This window comes from Fukomys damarensis, unplaced genomic scaffold, assembly GCF_012274545.1.
Source record: "Fukomys damarensis isolate Sample0158 unplaced genomic scaffold, DMR_v1.0_HiC HiC_scaffold_15, whole genome shotgun sequence".
Lineage (NCBI taxonomy): Eukaryota > Metazoa > Chordata > Mammalia > Rodentia > Bathyergidae > Fukomys > Fukomys damarensis.
In genome coordinates this window covers 392,845-412,533 of record NW_022900927.1, presented here as the reverse complement: position 1 = coordinate 412,533, position 19,689 = coordinate 392,845, and the positions used below count along the sequence as shown (strand labels likewise).

Genomic DNA, 19,689 nt, shown 5'->3' with positions numbered 1-19,689 from the left:
ATGCATTCTATGTATGCTTGCTACATGACTTGCTTCCCAGTTTATCCTGATTTAATCAATATTACCTAAGTGACTATACTTCTAATCTTACTGGCTGACCCTAGTTTTGTCCCACCTCATACCCACCTTGTGATTCTCCACTGGATTAATATTACCTGTGACTATACTTGTAATCTTATTAGATGATTATAGTTCTGCCCCACTCTGTACCTGCTTCAACTCATGGCTCTTTGCTCAGGAAAACACCCCTGAAAAGCAGGATCTCCAGCAACCCACTTGGGATTCCTTCTGTCTCTCTTTCAGACAGAAACTATCTTCCTCTCAATAAGCTCTTCCTACTCAACCTCTGTTGTTCCTAGAATTCATTCTTCAATTTTAGAGAACATGAAGTTGGTGTGTCCAGACATGTAGTAGTTGCGAGTCATAAATATTTCTCAGGTATCAGCAAGTTTGAGCCCAGCCTGGGTAACTTACCATGATTCTATTTCAAAATACAAAACAAAAAAGGTCTGAGGATTTAGCTTAGGGTGAAGGTCCTGGATGAAAGAAAAAAAGAAAAGACGGCCAGGGATTTACCTCATTGGCACCGTGCCCACCTTGCAAGCACAAGGTCCTGAGTTTGATCCCTGTACCAAAAAAAGGGGAGGGAGGGCAGGAGAGAGAAGTATATTGCTTCTAAAAAGCATAGTTTGTTTGTTTTTTAATTTTGAGACCTACAAAATAGCAAATAAATAAATACAAATAAACTCTTAAGAAGAACACAGGTATAAGAATATTGACTTTAAGTATCAATCAAATACCATATTCACATGCTGCAGACAATACAAACTACCACCATCCTCTGGGAAAAACATGTATCAACAATCAGGTTATTAGTCTGATAGATAAAATAACCTGTTTTCTAACTCACAATATAGTGCAGAATTACTTTCCAAAAAATAACAAGATGTACCTGTATTATTATGATTGTGTAAATATATGGACACATGTACATAAATAACATATAAAAATGAATAGTTTCTGTATTAGGATAGTGATTTTTTTTCCTTTTTAAAAAATTCTTCAATGAAATAATAACACTTAATAATGCATTTATATTTTTTAATAATAATGTAAATGTTCTAGCTTTTCATGCAAGAGGTGATTAAAAAAGTGGCAGCAATAGCAATGGCTTGAAAACTCCAATTCACATTAACATTTAATGTCCAAAACCCAATTAGAACTTATGCCAGAAACAGAAACAGTTGTTTGGCACACACATGCCACCTTTTGAAGACACTGCAAAACTGTAGCCCTTAACCTCGATTGACTTCAAGGTTGCAAAGGCAGTCTTTCACCAAAATTCAAAAAAAATCCTTAGATTTTTTTTTTTGTTAAGTTGTAATTTTTCAAATAGATACTATGCTACTAATATCATTCCCAAAATAATGTTGACATTTCAAATTACAGGATGTGTGGTTGTGTCTATCTTCAACTGCCTGTATTTTATTTTATTTTTTGGTACCGGGGATTGAACTCGGGTCCTTGCGCTTGCAAGGCAGGCCACCGAACCGCTGAGCTAAATCGAACTGCCTGTATTTTATTTTATTTTTTGGTACCGGGGATTGAACTCGGGTCCTTGCGCTTGCAAGGCAGGCCACCGAACCGCTGAGCTAAATCGAACTGCCTGTATTTTAACACAAAAACAAATACATAAGTGAAGAAATGTGTACATATGTGAAATATTTTTCTTACACGTAAATACGGTACGGTTAAAGGACATTGGACGTTCCACAAAAATCTCGGTTAGCTTTGCCACTGCATGTGACCTAAAAGAAATCATTTTGTCTTCCTGAGATTCAGTTTCTCCAGAACAACTTAATTCACAGCACTTTTTTCAGAAATAAATGAGACTTGGTCCAGGGATTTGGCGCAGTGGTTCTGCTGCCTGCCTTGCGAGTGCAAGGGCCCAAGTTCAATCCCCAGTATCAAAAAAATTTTTTAAAAGAAAGAAATGAGACTTAAGGAAGAAGGCACTTTTAAAGTAAAGTCTTATATAAGCTAAGTGTCCCTCATATCCTGGTACTGGCACTGAACCTGGAGCCTTCACACTGAGCTATGTTCTCAGCCCATTTTTTAATTCTTTGAGACAGAGTCTTGCTAAATTGCCAGGCTGGGGTGAACTTGCAGTCCTCCTGCCACAGCCTCTGAGCGCATTGACATGTCAGGCAGGCCCCAATATGCCCAGCCATAAATTGTTTTTAATTCCCAACTACTTTTATAACCAAAGAGAAAATAGTATCACTTTACTTGTCTGAATTTTAAAATCTGAGTATCTCTAAATAGTATTTTAATACTATTTGTTACCATCACTGTTACCTTAGTCCTGCTTTACCCTTACCTACACGATACCACCCATGACACCTACACTGAGCCTTGACAGACAGCTAAGAGACTGGACAAAGACTATAAAAGCAGATGTAAGTTACGCAGCAGAGCTACAACAGAGTAATGAAGGATTTTAGATTGGCAAGAAACAGGACAGGATGGAAGGAAACATGATATAAAAAGTGACTCCTGCAGAGATTAAAAATGGCAGAGTAGAGACGAGTAGCAAAATTCAGCCTCTCTGGGACCTGGAACTGAGATATTTTGATAACAGAGAAATACAATACAACACACAGAAAAGAATGAAGCATCCAGAAAGCTCACCTTGACTCTCAGAGAGGGGAACCTGTCTTTGTTGATGCGAGGTAAACTTGGAGAGGGCTGGCAGCTCCAGGGAGAAAGAACTGCCAGGGCCAACTGGCCCCAAGAAAAGCCCACCAAATATTGTAAAATGCAACAACAAATGGGGTTTTACCCCAAAAGTGATTTCTGCATGCAGGTTAGAGTTGAAAAAACAATTCCAGTGCACCACACACTGGGTTTAATCAGGACCCATTCTGGAAAAGAGCTGACTGTCGACTAGACAACTATATTACAGAATTTCCTGTTACCCTGTGTCTTGGTTACTTTCTTGTGACTGAGACAAAATATTAACACTTACAAGTTAAGGGAGGAATTTTATAAAGGTTTCAGTTCATAACTGGCTAGCTCCAAGGCAGGATGGCATGGGAGAGGGGCATGACAGAGGAGAAACAGTTCATGGTGGGCAGAAGGCATTAAAGCAGCAGCAGCCTGCCTCTCCATTTTATCCCTTCCAGGCTACCCACCCTTTGGGTGGTGCCACCCACAACCAGGGTGGGCCATCCCATTATCTTCACCCAGAACTATGCTAAACCAATCAGTGCACCAATTTAGTACCACATACTCTTAATCCTAGCATCATACACATAATCCCAGCATCATAATCCAGCCACCTCTGAAAAGCCCCACTTATGAATGAATGAGGATTTACGGGGACATCTAGACACAAACCATAACACCCTATCATACTGACTGACTGGAAGACAGCCACAAAAGATATTTATGGACAGGGTGTGGGTTAGACACAGACCTCCCTGAGAAGTTTAAGCACAGGCCAGAAAGGACACAGATAAGACGGATCATGTGTGGCTCTCAGAGGGGACAGGGTCTTGAAAAGTGCTTGCTTAAGTCCAGTGGTTGGTATGAACCCTCTTACTGCTGCATATGTACTGCACAGAACTAAGAGATCTGTTTGTTTTCCCCATCTACCATTGAGAACAGGGACCTGGGCTTGGATGACTGCCACAGCCTGGGATGTATGAACAGAGGGACCTAGGGAGACAGCAGGAGAAAGCTGTAACTCATGGTGCAAAGAGGGGCATGGTGACTGGGAACTGCTGGGGTAACTACAACCTCAGGGTGGACACCATGGACTGACCACATCCAGCTGGAAAGGTTGGGCAGGATTCCAGCATCCAGAAGCAAAAACAAGAGTAAAGAAATAAAATACCTCTTAGATTCCAATATTACATACCCCAGAAAGAAACTACTCTGAAAAATACAGAAGAATTTTTGTGAACTAGTTTCTTTTCTTTCTTTATTTTTTGGTACCGGAGATCAAACTCGGAACCTTGTGCTTGAGAGGCAAGCCAGCAGAACCACTAAGCTAAATCCCTGGCCCATAGTTTCTTTTTTTAATCTTCATTGTTTTATTGGGAGGGAGGTTGGATTTTTTCATCTTTTTTTCCTCGTAAAATTTGATCTTTTTCCCCTGGGTTACTTTTACCTAATTCTATTAATTTCCTTTGTGTGTGTGTGTGTGTGTGTGTGTGTGTGTGTGGTACCAGGGATCAAACACAGGCCCTTGCACTTTCAAGCCAGGTATACCTCCACTGAGCTTAATCCCTGTGCCCCCTTTTCATTTCTTAATAGGATCTTTTATCTCAGTTCTCTTTCTTCCTTTATTTTTCAAATTTTACTTCTTTCATTCTTCTGTTTCCCACCCTTCTATTTATACTAGTAAAACCATGAAATTTTATTATTTTTTACATATTTCATTAACTCATACTATTGTTCTCTAATCTTATTATAGTTTTTGCATTTAGTAAATATTTACAGTATGTGAATATTTGTTTTTTCTTTATATTATAATCATAGATCTCTCTTCTTATGGTTGGAGTAGTACAGTGATAGCTATTATTAGTTCTTTATTTTTCTTTTGGTTTTTTGAAACAGTCTTGCTATATAATAGCTCAGATTGGAGCTGAACTCACTACATAGGCCAAGTTGGCCTCAAACTCATGGCAATCTTTCTGCCTCAGTTTCTTGAGTGCTGATACTACAGGCATGTGTCATAATGCCCAGTGATTGGCTTTTACCGTATCTTAATAACCAATTTGTCTTTGAGTCTATTATTGTAGCTGATTTAGCTGCTATTGTCAGGGTTGCTATTAACCGGTTTTCTCTGCATGCCAGTATCTCAATTGCCTTTGTGTCATTAGCAATACAATGGCCCATTCAAGGGGAAATGGGTACTGGGCCAAATACACTGCAGCCTGTTCTCCCAAATAAACAGATGTGGTTGGATTCTAGGACACAGGCAAAGGCCTATCATTATCTACAGCCAGAGTGCATCACGGAAGAGCAGACACTAACCAAACTCCATATTAGCAACAAAGTCTTTTCATTATAATCAACCTGCAATACTCAGCACAAAAAAGAAAACAAAAGATTTGAGAAGACAAGGACACAAAAACTCCCAACAATGTCAGAGTTGATCCATGGGAAAATGGTGAGGAAACGAGGAACCACACAGCATGGAATTATATGAAATCATAGAAGAGGGGGAAAAAATCGAATGAAGTGCTTGGCAAGCCCAAAGAAGGTACAATTAAACAATGGACTCAACAGACAAAATGATCAGTTAGTTTACAGAAGACACTATGAAAAAGCTAGCTGTAGAGCTGGGGATTTACCTCAGTGGTGCTGTGCCTGCCTAGCAAGCGCAAGGTCCTGAGTTCAGTTGCTGGTATGAAAAAGGAGAAGGAAAAGAAAAGAGAAATAGCTGAATCAAACAAACCATTACAAAACACAAATAACCAGTTTAGCAAAGAACTAGTCTACAGAAAGATACTAAAAAGAAATCCAGGAGATTAAAGATTCTATTGAAAGTACAGGCAGCATAAGGGATCAATGTTAGGACACAGTGTTAGAACTAGAAGACAGGGCTTATGCCAGGTGAACAATTACTTTTGAGATACCTTACAAATAAACAGAATATGAAAAATGGAGTCAACATCTTCTGAAGATACAAAACAGGCTTAAGATTAACTGAAATTATCAAAAAATCTGAAGATAGCACAAACAGAAAAAATAGTAGAAAACTTTCCAAATATGAGGAAAGAATTTGACATACAGATATAGGGAGTCATACAGACAACCAAATTAGCCAGTCAGAAAGGAATCTCTCCATAACATATCACAGCCAAAATACCAGAAGCTCAACACAAGAACAGATTTTTTTTTTTTTTTTTTTGAGACAGGGACTCACTATACAATTCAGGCAGACCTTGAACTCACTATGTAGCCCATGCTGCTCTGAAATCACAATCCTGTCTCAGCCTTCTGTGTGCTGAGATTACAGATGTGTGTCACCACACCTGGCAAGGACAGAATATTAAAAGCCATTAGAGAAAAGCAACAAATCACTTACAAAGGTAAACCCATTAGAATTACAGCAAATTCTTTGGTTTTTTTTGTTTGTTTGTTTTGTTTTGTTTTTTGAGACAGGGTCTCACTATGTAGTTGAGACTGACCTGGAACTCACTATGTAGCCCAGGCTGGTCTCAACTCATGGTGATCCTCTTGCCTCAGCCTCCCGAGTGCTGGGATTACAGGCATATGCCACCATGCCTGGCCTACAGCAAATTTTTAACAAACCTTAAAGACCAAGAGAGCTTGGAATGGAGTTTCTTAAACCCTAACAGAAAATTTCCAGGGTTGGGGATTTATAGCTCAGTGGTTCCATCACCTGCCTCACAAGCACAAGGGGCCAAGTTCAATCCCCAGTACAAAAAAACACCAAAAAACAAAAAAAAGAGAGAAAACTTCCAACCAAGACTTACTGATCCTGCAAAACTATCTTTCAAAACTGATGGAGAGAACTGGGTGTGGTGGCACATGCCTGTAATCCCAGCACTCGAGGCTGAGGCAGGAGGAACACTGTGAGTTTAAGACCAGCCTGGGCTACATAGTGAGTTCCAGGTCAGTCTCAACTACATAGTGAGACCCCGTCTCAAAAAACAAAAACAAAACAAAACAAAAACTGATGGAGAAATAAGGTCTCTCCAAGACTCATGACCACCAAAATCGCACTTCAAAAAATTCTCAAGGATATTCTACAGAGAGACAATAAAATCACAGTACCAAAAAAGTGTAACAGAATGAATATAGCAGGCAGGGTGAGCAGTTAAATAAAAGGGGGAAAAAGAGAATCAGTAAGAGGAAAATAATGTAATGACAGGAATCAGCCAATACCTTTCAGTAGTAACTTTCAATTCCCCAATCAAAAGACAAAGATTGGCAGAATGGATCAAGAAAAAAATAAATCCAATGATACCAATGGTGTATACAAGAAACACATTTAATCCAAAAAAGAAATTCACAGATTAAAGAGCAAAGGATAAAAATAGTATTTCAATCTCCAGGGCCAGTGATGTAGCTCAGTGGTGCTGTGCCTGCCTGGCAAGTGCCAGGTCCTGAGTTTGATCCCTGGCACCAAAGGGGGGAAAAATGTCCACTTATAGAAGACCATGCTCCAATGACTCCCTTCTGTATCAAATATTCCATTCTCCATTCAATCAATAGGAAAGTCAAAACAAGGAGGAATAGCTACCCTAATTTTAGACAAAGTGGACTTCAAGCTAAAACTAGTCAAAAGAGGCAAAGAAGGTCAATACATATTTCTTAAGGGACCAATTGAACAGAAAGACATAACAATTATATCGCTTCTCGGCCTTTTGGCTAAGATCAAGTGAAAGACATAACAATTATAAACACATATGCACTGAACAACACTGCACCAAACTTCATAAAACAAATGCTACTGGCTGGGTATGGCGGCACATAGCTGTAATTCCAGCACTCGAGAGACTGAGGTAAGAGGATTGGCCCAAGTTTTAGGCTAGCTTGGGCTAGCTAGTGAGTCCAAGTCCTATGAGAAAGTCTAAGAGAGACTCTGTCTTGAAATATCAAAAAACAAAATAAAACAAATACTACTGTACATAAAAAACAGGTAATATCAACACAATTATAGTAGGAGACAACACTCTACTGACACAAATAGATCAACTAGGCAAAAACAGCAACAAAATATCAGAATTGAACCAAACTTCTGAAAAGAGTTAATAGATATCTACAGAGGTTCCACCCAACAAGAGAATACACATCCTTCTCAGCAGCACTTGGAACTTTGCCTAAAACAGACAACATGGTAGCCCATACAGCATGTTTAAATAAATACAAAAGAAAATTATCCATACACATTATCAGATCATAGTGCAATGAAATTAGAAATCAATGGCAAAAGAAAGCATAGGAATTATACAAACATGCAAATAAAACAATACAGTCTTGAATAATCAATGGCTCACAGAAGAAATCAAGGAAGACTTAGTTCCCCAAATCAAATGGTAATACTACTGCACAATGAAAGGAGAACTATGAAGGAAATTCACAGCTAGGAATGCCCACCTCAGAAAAACACAGTGGTCCCAAAGAAATACCCTAATGATTCACCTCAAGGTCCTCGAAAAAAGAATAATCCAGCAAAAGAACAGACCTGAGGATCAGTGGAACAGACTAGAGAATGCACAAACAACTCCAGACATACTCAACCACCTTATCTTTGACCTTCACTGGAAGAAAGATAGCAGCTTTAATAAATGGTGCCAAAGAACTAGACATATATCTTTAACCACATACTAACCTAAAATCAAAATGTTCAAAGATTTAAATATTAAAACAGAAACACCAGGGCCAGGGATTTAGCTCAATGGCATCACGCCTGCCTCGTAAGCATAAGGTTCTAAGTTCGGTCCCCAGTACCAAAAAAAAACAAAAAAAAACAAAACAGAAACACTAAGTCTGCTGGAAGAGAGAAGAACCAACAACGGGAACCTCATCTTCTTAAAAACCTTTTGTAAAGCAAGAGAAACCACCAACAGAGTGAAGAGACAATCCACAGAGGGAACAAATTTTTTACCAGCTATTCAAATAAAGGATTATTATATAAAGAATTCAAAAAAATCAGACCCCTCCCAAATTTAGAGACCCAATGCAAAAATGGGCATCTGACATAAAAAGACACTTCTCAGATAAAGAATTAGAAACAGAAAATAAATCTATGAAAAAATTTTCAACAGCCTCATTAAGATGCAAATTAAAACAATGTTGAGATTCCATCTCATTCTCCAGAAAAATGGCTGCTATCAGGAAATCAACCAATAACAAATGCTGGAAGGGCTGTGGTGAAAAAGGAACCCTTCTCCATTGCTAGTGGGAGCATAGAATGGTTTGACCACTATCGAAATCAGTGTGGAGATCTCTCAAGAAACTAAAACTAGAGGTTCCATTTGACCCAGCTATTCCTCTTCTTTGTATCTTCCCAAAAGAACTAAGCATCATACCACAGTAATATATGCACACCCATGTTTATAGCAGCACAATTTGTAATAGCTAAATCATGGAAACAGCCCAAATGCCCATCAACTGACGAGTGGATAAGAAGATGTGGGTTTTTTTTTTTTTATACTATGGAGTATTTCTCTGCCATAAAGAAAGATGAGCTTCAGACATTTATAGCTACATGGATAGACCTAGAGACCATACTCTTAAGTGAACTAAATTGGACACACATGTTTAAGCACCACATTGCTTCTCTGGTGTGAGAAAATGAATGTGGAAATAAGGACTGAGAAATATAATGGATGCTGGGAAATGGGAAGTGCTCAAATGGGAAGGGGAAGAAGGAAGAGACAAGAAAAAAAGGAAATAGAAGGGAAAAACTGGAAACAAAGCTTTAATATATAGGGAGGGGAGGGAGCTGGAGGGGGGAATGGCAAAGACTAAAATATATTAATAAAAACAAAATAAAAATAAAACCAGAGAGAAAAAATAATAATAATCTAAAACCAAACAGCATAAAGAAATCATAAAGGGCCAGGGATTTAGCTAAGCGGTTTGGTGGCCTGCCCTTGCAAGCGCAAGGACCCAAGTTCAATCCCCATACCAAAAAAAAAAAGAATCATAAAGATCAAAGCAGAAATTAATGAAATTGAGACCAAAAAGAAATACAAAGAACCAATTAAATGAAGAGCTGGTTCTTTGAAAGAATAAACAAAACAGACACGAAGTAAATTTTATGAACTTACTGAGAAATAAATACTGCTCATAGTAGTATGAAGAAAAATCACATTACCTCCTTAATGTCCCAAAGTGCAGGTTCTGCTGGTTGTTTAGTTCTAATCTTAAAAATGACTTTGTGAAACTCCTCTGAACATTGAGAAAAACCTGATGGTACTAAGGAACCTAATTCTCCAGCACAAACATCACCTTGGGCTGCTTCTAAAATGTTTCTGTTGGGTTTTCTTAGACTTTTTCTCTTACCACTCAACGCAGCAAGGAGCTCTTTGTCTTAGGTGAGTGCTTGGAATTTGACAGGTAGCCTACTGTAGTCTGACACTGTTAATTTGCAAAATGAATAGAATGAAAAGTTTGTTGATAAATGACTGAAATAAATCAGACATAAGCTTAAATATTGACTTCTCTTATATGAGTAATCCAAAATATAAATTAAGTTGTAAAATAAATGATAGATAATACAAAACAGGGACACAGATCTTTTATAAAGGGAGGGGGACGAAGAGATAAAGATAGAAAGAAGGGAAAAGAGAAAAAAAGGATTTAAAAAAAATTAAGATTTCTGGGTACTGAGTCTTTTCAAAAAAAGTAGAGCTCCTCAACTCTTAGTTATTGTTATTTATCATTACTATGAAAAGCAGGTAATGCTTAATAAGTTCTTAAAAATATTTCAGGTATTATTCCACAAGAATTTTATGATTCATACAATGACGTAAACATGGCAGTATTTTAAGTTTCTTTTCTTTATTCCTTTTGACTGTCTGGATTTCTTCCTCTTTTTTGTTTTGGTTTTTTGGAGACAAGATCTCTCTATCTATTTCAGCCTGGTCTTAAATTCACTGTGATCCTCCTGCCTCACTTTGAGTGCTCCACCACACTTGATGGTTTATCATCAGGTTTTTATGAGTAACAATAATTTTAAAATTTTTTAATTAATTTTAAGTTAATGTAAATAAATATAATAATAAGACAGGGTCTAACTTTGTAGTGTAGGTTAGCCATGAACTATGTAGCCTGGGCTAGCCCTGAACACACAGCAATCCACCTGCCTTACTCAGCCTTCCAAGTTCTGGGATCACAGGTCTGTGCTACCACCCTGGTTAGATTTTATAAATTAAATGCAGCCAACACGTGCTGTAATAAAATATTTTCACCCCAGAAAGAAATATATCACTATGATATTTAAACTGTTCTGAGGAAGAAAGAAGGTTGGAAAAGTTCATAAATTCATTCCACAAAGATGGTATAGCCCTAGTACTAAAACCCAGCAAAGTCTATTACAGGGCCAGAAATTTAGCTCAGCAGTGCTGCACCTGCCTGGCAAGCGTAAGGTCCTGAGTTCAATTTCTGGTACCAAAAAAAAAAAAAAAAAAAAAAAAGATTACAAGTTATAACTGTAGTAGAAGATTCTAGAAATTAAATTTTGGCTATTTACTACCAATATAATTTACAATCTAACATAAAAATAGATTTACAATACTTTCTTTGCAGTATACTTAGAATATTCTTACCTAAAATTCAGAACATATATAGCATAAAATTTTTGTTAGGTTCCTAGACGGTCCCTCAAATAGGTGCACAATCATCTTCCTGATGCCAAAGCTATAACAATCAGGTTTCCTTGGAGAAATGCTGATTCTAAGATTAAAGCTGGGAATATATAAGATGAGCCTGTAGCATTTTGTCAAGTCAGAAAATAACAGTATTTAAAAATCAATTGGTGAAAAACAGAGGAGCCAATTAAAAGATTTTTCAGTTGTCAAAGCCAGAACAATTTGAGCAACAAAATAGATATTAATGGAATGAGAAACTGATAAATGTTACTACAGATGAAACACACTGAAAGCATATTAAGTCAAAGAGTACATTTTACATGATATAGTGCAAGAATAGATAAATTCACAGAGACAAATACATGAAAGGTTGATGGGGGCAGTTAAGAGGGAAAAGTGGAGAGTGGCTGCTAATGGGGTTTCTTCTCATGGTAATGAAAATTCCCAGGACTATGTAGTAGCAGTTGCAGAAACACAACTCTCAATATACTGAATTGCATACTTTACAAGAATAAATTCTATACTATGTAAACTGTATCTCAACACAGCTAGAATTAGAACTAAAAAGGAACAAAAGGTATAAAAGAAGTCAATACCCCACCAAAATGGGCAAATGATAAAATAAGAATTTTGCAAAGGAATACATTCTCAATTTCACTTGTATTCATGTAATTTTTAAACACAAATTTGTTACTTATAAATTGGTTGGTACTAATAATATCTAGATTGGTGAGTGTGTAGAAAATAGGCTTTCTCAAAATCTGCTACTGTTTTTTTTTTTTACATTTCCAGCAGGAATTTTACCACATATATCAAAAAATTTCAAAAGAGCTATTCTATAACTGACAGTTTTTCCTTTAGAAAATTATCTTAGGAACATAAATAGGAATATATACAAATATTAATCTTAGGGGCCAGGGATTTAGCTCAGTGGTTCCACCGCCTGCCTTGCAAGCCCAAGGACCCGAGTTTGATCCCAGGTCCAAAAAAAAAAACAAACCTACTAAATCCCAGGCTTTTCATTTCATATTTTAAAAATTTATCAACACATTAATCTTTGTCTTTATATGTTGGTCTACCAAATTGATGAGTTATTTTGGTTCTCATTTTCTTTGCTTTTTTGAGGATTTATGAAATCTGTATATATGAGTAGTATGAAAAGTATTAAGGTCCATCCGTCATTCTCCTCTCTCATCTCTGCTTTCTACAAACTTCCTTTTCTGTCACTACAGCTTGTTTGCTTGGAAATTTGTTAAGACAAATTTTGTTATGTTATCAATATATCTTTGTACCTATTTTCTACTGATATTAATTTTTAAGTAAATTTTATCATAACTATACTTAAATAAATGGATAATAAATCATTAATATCATTCAGTATCTGGTACATATTACAAATTCTCCGACTGCCTCAAAGATGATATTTGTTTTTCTCAAATCACACAAATCACAAACATTCCACACATCACTGCACTGTTTTATTATACCAAAGTATATACTGCATTGTAGAAAATATGCATTGTGTATATGGGGGGGGGCTATGTTTTTACACATGTGTGCACTATTAAATGAGAAACATGGTCATGAATGTGGTAGGTTTTGCACATTTGGCATATCGATAGTTTCTCTGGCAACCTTATGATTTCTCTAAATTACATGCTTGATTTAATTCATAGTCATTTGTTTGGGAAGAATATTACATATGTATTGGTATTAAATTCTATCATTATGCTTATCAAAAAATAATAAAAATAAATATGGGATAAAAAAAGAAACAGAAAAATCTGCTCTTAAAAATGTGAACTCTTTTAGTTGTTTTTGGATTTCAAATATATTTCTTTTCTGTGGGAAGTTTTGTTAGAAAATGTAAGTGACACAATCAACAAGCATATGATATTTATCAAATTAATAAAACCAAGGAGTTTATAAATCAAAATTTTGAGGACAGTTTCTCAACTATAATATGTAACTTTATTTTATTTGTAAATACAATATTTCAAAAATATACGAAATGAAAATGAGAAAGAATATATAATGATTGAAGATCGTATCAAACTAATAATGTATTTGGATTATCAGTCTGTTGCATAAATTTTTGTTTATTTCATACGCTTTTTTTGCTGTCATATATATGTATACTTGAAATTTTTATTTAGTATCTTCATTTCTTGTTATATATGTTTGCAATCTTTAATAAATAAAAAAAGAAAAAAGAAAAAAACTACTGGGGCTAGGGACGTAGTTCAAGTGGTAGAGTGCTTGCCTAACAAGTGAACACATGCAAGGCCCTGGGTTTGATTCTCAGCACCTTCATGGAAGGAAGGAAGGGAAATAAAATGCCCCATATCACAAAATATTGATGTTTAAATAAATTATGATGGATCTATAAAGTGAACTTCTTCTATTTCTTATTTGAGGCTCAGGAAAAGGGTTATATCAGAAATGATCGCCCTTGCACTCCGATGGGACAAGGATACAGCTCAGTGGTAGCTGCCTGCCTAGCATGCTCAAGGCCCTGGGGACACACCCCAGTACTGCCAACAGCGACACTGCATCCCAGCCTCAAACACGTCATGGAACATAACAGATGCTTATTTATATACCACACAGCAATAAGAATAAAAGTGAAAAGTTTACTAATTTTGGGAAATGTCTAATAACTGAAAAAGAACAGATTACTAAACACATATGGTTTTATCCAATCAAAATACAATACAGGTTGCCTACAAACATTAAAACAAGCTAATGCAGCTAACCCAGATTATTTCTGAATAGAATATTTTATTCTATGGTTTAAAACATTGACATTTTCCATGACAAATATGTATTAGCTTTATAATCACATACAAAATACATTTTCAAATAATGTATTACAATGATTCTTATTTTAAACAATCTTAGGTAGGTGTGGTAATACATGCCTGTAATCCCAGGAAGATAGAGACATCACAAGTTAAAAGCCAGCCCAGGCAACTCATGAGACCTGGTCTCAAAAAAAAGAAAAAGAAAAGGCTAGGGATCTAGCTCATTGGTAGACTACCCCTAGGCTTAACCCTCAGCACTGTAAAACACAGCAACAGAACAAAACAAAACCACCTCTTACCCTTAAGGTTACTTCTCGTGCTTTAGGGTTTCGAATAGACGGTCCTGATGAAACATAATCAGCAGTGTCAATTTCTATTGGAAAATGCTTTACGCACTTCTCATCACTGTTTAGTGCAGCTGGCCACTCAGTGCAGAAATCTGAGAATTTCAAAAAATTATCTCAATTATGATTTTGCCAGTCAAGTGTCAGTCACTGTAAAGCATGGTACCAGACAATACTAAATTACTGATATCACTCTCAGGTCATATGAAATGGAAGCAGAGATTCTCTTCCACATTTTACATATACATTTTCATCTCTTTGTTCCATAAAGGATTGGGCTTCATAAAGCCCAGTGATGAAACTAAATTTTAAAACTTCAGGTAAGATTTGGTGAGGAACAGTGTGTTCATTAAAAATAGGGACCTATAGGGCTGGGGGTGCAGCTTATGGTAAAGGATGTGTTTACCATGCATGTGGTTCTCAAAAATTTAAAAAGGGAGGTACTCTGCCTTAATGGAAGTACATCATAGCTCTCCATATACCTAGTCGAGGTCAATTTAATTCTTCCTCACCAACTGAAAGAAAACAAATTAACTATTATGCATAACAAACATATGCTAATTTAAAAAGTGAATAATGTGGTATTCAGAGTATTACAGCCTGTGAAAAACAATCCCAAATGAAAATCCACTTCTAAATGAACACTATTAAAGACCAGATGAAAGAACTGGAAAGCAGCTCTGGAAAAGCTCTAACATAGAATGAAGGTGTACTCGATACTCATCCAGAATTCAATTAAATGAAGACTCAAACAGGTACAAATCTGTCAGTCTTATATAGATCCTTATAGTTCCTGATGTTTCTTCTAAGTGATCTCTATGTCCCAAAGGAGTTATGGAAAGAGAAGAAACTTTGTTCTCATACTTGGGGAAGACAAAAGGCCTTAGAGTTGGGACTGGGTCTGAGACCTAAGCCACAACAGGAGGTTCTTAGCACCAGAACATGGCTTTGAAGCCCAGAGGTTTTAACTCAAGGTCCAATTGGGGGGTGGCTCCCAGCCTCCTGAAAGTATCAGCAGCTGACTTCATATTGCTCTATTCCTATCAGGTTAGTGTGGTAGAGAGCATTTGGCTTGGGATGTAAACTTCTAACACTATTGGCTCCCCTTCTCATTGCTTAACTGGTCTCATTCCAAGAATTAAAAACAGTTGCCTTCTTGGGTCAAGCACGTTATACCTCACAGATACATGTTTCCTCTAATAAATGCAGAAAGGCAGGTCATAATCACAGGTAGATGTGGTAATACTTCTACATAATAACCCAAGGGACAGGGAGTGGTATTTTGCCAGTTAACATTTCCCAAAGGTAACAGTTTTCCAATAGTAAGTACTACGTTTGCTCGCTTTAGGTTTGATTTTTAAATCACTCTGTAAAATGTCACTCTGGGCTATGAAGACTTTGTGATATCTGGGACTAAATATATGCTTGCAAAGAAAGCACAGGTCACACCATTCCCTAAATATCCTATTTAAAAGATCAATACTTAAAGGCACTATAAAGGCAAGCAAATATATTTGGAATTAAGAATATTTTGACATTTAAAAAAATGAACCAAGCGGGCTGAGGATTTGGCTCAGTGGTTCCACTGCCTGTCTTGCAAGCGCAAGGGCCCAAGTTTGATCCCCGGTACCATAAAAAGTAAAAAATAAAAAAAAAATTTGGGCCAGGGATTTAGCTCAGTGGTTCTGCCTGCCTGCCTGCCTGCCTCACAAGCATAAGGACCCGAGTTCAATCCCTGGTACCAAAAAACCAAAATTTTTTTAAATGAACAAAGTAAGACCACTGTGTTGAATTTCATTCCTGTTGTGGACCAATTTCAACGTCCTGCGCCATAAAATATATCACTAGCAAAGCATTCTGTTAAGAGTAACCAGTTTGGAGAATACTAAGAGCTCTTAGCTTTGTAATCAATCTTTATTCTTCTTTTAAACTGTGAATAAGCCATTTCTATCACCAGATGATAATTACAGTTGCTAAATTAAACTGCCTAGATTAAATGTCTAAAAAAATACAGCCACCATTCATCTGATAGAGGAACAGACTAGACTTTAAAAGCCCTTAGTTTTTTTTGGTACCGGGGATTGAACTCAGGGCCTTGCCTCACAGTGGCTCCACTGAGCTAAATCCCTGGCCTAAAAGCCATTGGTTTTTATTTAACTTCTGCCATTGACTCTTGAAGTTTTGGTAAATCTTCTAACATTCTTATACTTCAGATTTTCCATTTGCAAATTAGATATAAAAAATGAAACTCTGAAAAAAAATTGAGAAGGAATATTTGAAAAGTCTGAGTTTTTTGGAAGATGCAATCTAAATCCATGGGCTTGTAGAATTTAAGTAATATAAAAAATAACATTACTTTTCTGAATGCTATATAAAAGCCTTTCATTTATCATTATAGAAATATTTCACTAAATGATCATTTGTTAGATTATAAACATAAATTTTAAAATGGAAAAATGAAATTTTTCACAATGCATAGCAATGCATTTGATAAAGGGCTTTACAAAGGACTAGAGTCATGTTTGATTTACACCAAATGAATGAATCTGGAATAGTGAGCACTTCTAGGTCCAATTCCAAGTACAGATAAATACAGAAGCAGCAAACACTCTGAGGGGACAGGAAACCACTCTAGGGCCAGGGATTTAGCTCACTGGTTCCGCTGTCTGCCTCACAAGCACAAGGGTCTAAGCTAGATCCCTGGTACCAAAAACAGAAACAAAAACAAAAGACATTCAAGGTTAAAAAGCAAAGACTACATAAATGAAATGAAATAGATTTTTCTTGTTTTAAGAGTTAAGATTACCATTCCTACTTTAGGATCTCTTTATATTTTCTACAATTTTTTTGAATGGAAGTTCTTTCTAAAAAAAGATCAAATGTAATTACAATTATGTTCACTATCCAATTTTCCTTCCAGCATAATCAAGCTATTATGAAATATTTGTTTCTTTTCCCTGAAAAACCTTAACAAGTACACATAACATTTATATACTTTTATGTCAACATGGATATATTAGGACTATTAATAATACTAACTCTTCAAAAAAATAATACTAACTCTTCAATTAAACTATACAGTCAATCACTAAGAGCTGTAAACTAGAATTCAAGTGTACTTAACCTACGTACAGTCCGATGCAAATTAGGCATATATTTGCCTCTCTATTCAGAAAGTAGGAGTCGCAATATAAATTCTGCATGAAACCTATGTTTACATCTATGAATCAAGGCATACTGTTTAAAACCAATTAATCTACAATAATCTGGTGATTATTGCTGTTATTTATTCATTTGCATGTTATGTAACTTGCAGAGTATACATTGTAAGTATAAATAAATACTCTTCCTCTGGAAGTAATTATTAGAACTAAACAACAATTAAAAGGGAGCAATTTCTGGGATGAGAATCTGGGAATGGGAAAGAAAGTACATGGGACTTGCTTCTCATCACAGATTCTTCTGGTTTTTTTGTTGGTAATGGGAATTGAAGTCGGGTGCTTGTGCTTGCAAGGCAGGTAATGGAACCACTAAGCTAAATCCCCGGCATCAGGTTCTTCTGTTTGATTAAGCACATACATATATCGCTTCTAATGTTTTACAATTTTGTTTGTTTGTTTGTTTGTTTATGGTACCAGGGATTGAACTCGGGTCTTTGTGCTTGCAAGGCAGGCCACTGAACCGCTGAGCTAATTCCCCGGTCCCTGTTTTACAATTTTAAACAATTTCTTCATGATAACTCTTCTCTGAGGTACCCTAATATTGAACCCACTAGACTGCTCTGCCACTCAATATCCTTTATCTTTAGTTTGAATCATACTGATTTATACATATTAGCAAAACTTCAGTGTTTTTATATTTCCTTTCTATAATTTAACAATAGGACTCTCATCTACCTGTGAGCAAAGACTAAAGTTCCAACTTCTACTTAATATTCATAATACCTTGTAGAATGGTCAGCAAAGTTTTTTGCAGATTTGACAGCTAAAAAACTCACTGAAAATAAATTTTACCATCCTTTAAAAAGAGAAATCTATAATAACTCAGATTATAAGGCTGTATCTCATTTGACCTAAAATTCTTTATTTTATGTTCAAAGTCAATTATAAAATTTATATTAACAAACAAATCACTTACCTTTAAGAGCTTGGCAGTGCTTTTTAATTGCTACAGGAGTCAAGTGCAGAAAATTAGGGATCTAAAGCAAAGATATTGAAAGAATAAATTATAGCAAATACATTATGAGGTGGTCTCAAATTCTTGGGCATATGTCCTTCTGCCTCTTGCATGGCTAGGAATATGGGCATGAGCCACCAAATCAGGCTAAACGTTATAAAAACATGGGAAAGGTATGTTTCTCATAAAACTAAATGACAGGCCCAATAAACCATACAGTATAAAATACGACAGTTCTTTTACTATGTTAATTCTATGTCACAGTTGTTACCAGTTCAAGAAACAAACTTCTTTCTATATACATTCTATACCAATTAATATATGATGATACTCTGGTGTATCTTCTGATCATAAAAATTTTTCACTTTACCAAGTATCCTATGGTAACAAATCATGTTTTAAAAAAATGAACATAATTTTTATAATATTCTTCTCGTTATCAATCTATAGGTAAACACAAATATTTCCTTAATAAAACTGAAGGCACTTAAGGACACAGATCATTGTTTAATCATCCCAATTCTCCTAGAAAACCTAGCATGGTATCATTTCCACTTTATACATAATAAACATTTTATGAACTTAAAGAATAAAAAATGAAGCTAGTAAATCTTAAATGAATGGTTTTCAATGGAGTCAATGAAAATTACAGAGACTTAATTCCTTCAAAAATTAATTAACATTTACTACCGGTTTTTTTCAGCTGCCTGCCTGCCTGCCTGTCTGCGATCACCCGGCGGCGTGCGCACGAGCTCACCACTTTATACAATAAACATTTTATGAACTTAAAGAATAAAAAATGAAGCTAGTAAATCTTAAATGAATGGTTTTCAATGGAGTCAATGAAAATTACAGAGACTTAATTCCTTCAAAAATTAATTAACATTTACTACCGGTTTTTTTCAGCTGCCTGCCTGCCTGCCTGTCTGCGATCACCCGGCGGCGTGCGCACGAGCTCCCGGCCTGCGCGGGAGCTCCCGGCCTGCGTGACAACAGACCCAGGAA

The 19,689-nt window shown here is 36.2% G+C and overlaps 1 protein-coding gene across 4 annotated transcripts in view; it reads right to left on the bottom strand.

The window, feature by feature from the left end:
• Positions 1–19,689, bottom strand: part of Mrps35 (mitochondrial ribosomal protein S35) — a 57,142-nt gene that overhangs the window by 25,558 nt on the left and 11,895 nt on the right. For all 4 annotated transcript variants that reach the window (XM_010628989.3, XM_010628990.3, XM_010628991.3 and 1 more), the window contains 2 exons: positions 18,646–18,706; positions 14,464–14,603 (listed from right to left, as the gene is read on the bottom strand). In XM_010628989.3, the coding sequence (XP_010627291.1) occupies positions 14,464–14,603; positions 18,646–18,706 (201 nt within the window). The remainder of the gene's footprint in view (positions 1–14,463; positions 14,604–18,645; positions 18,707–19,689) is intronic.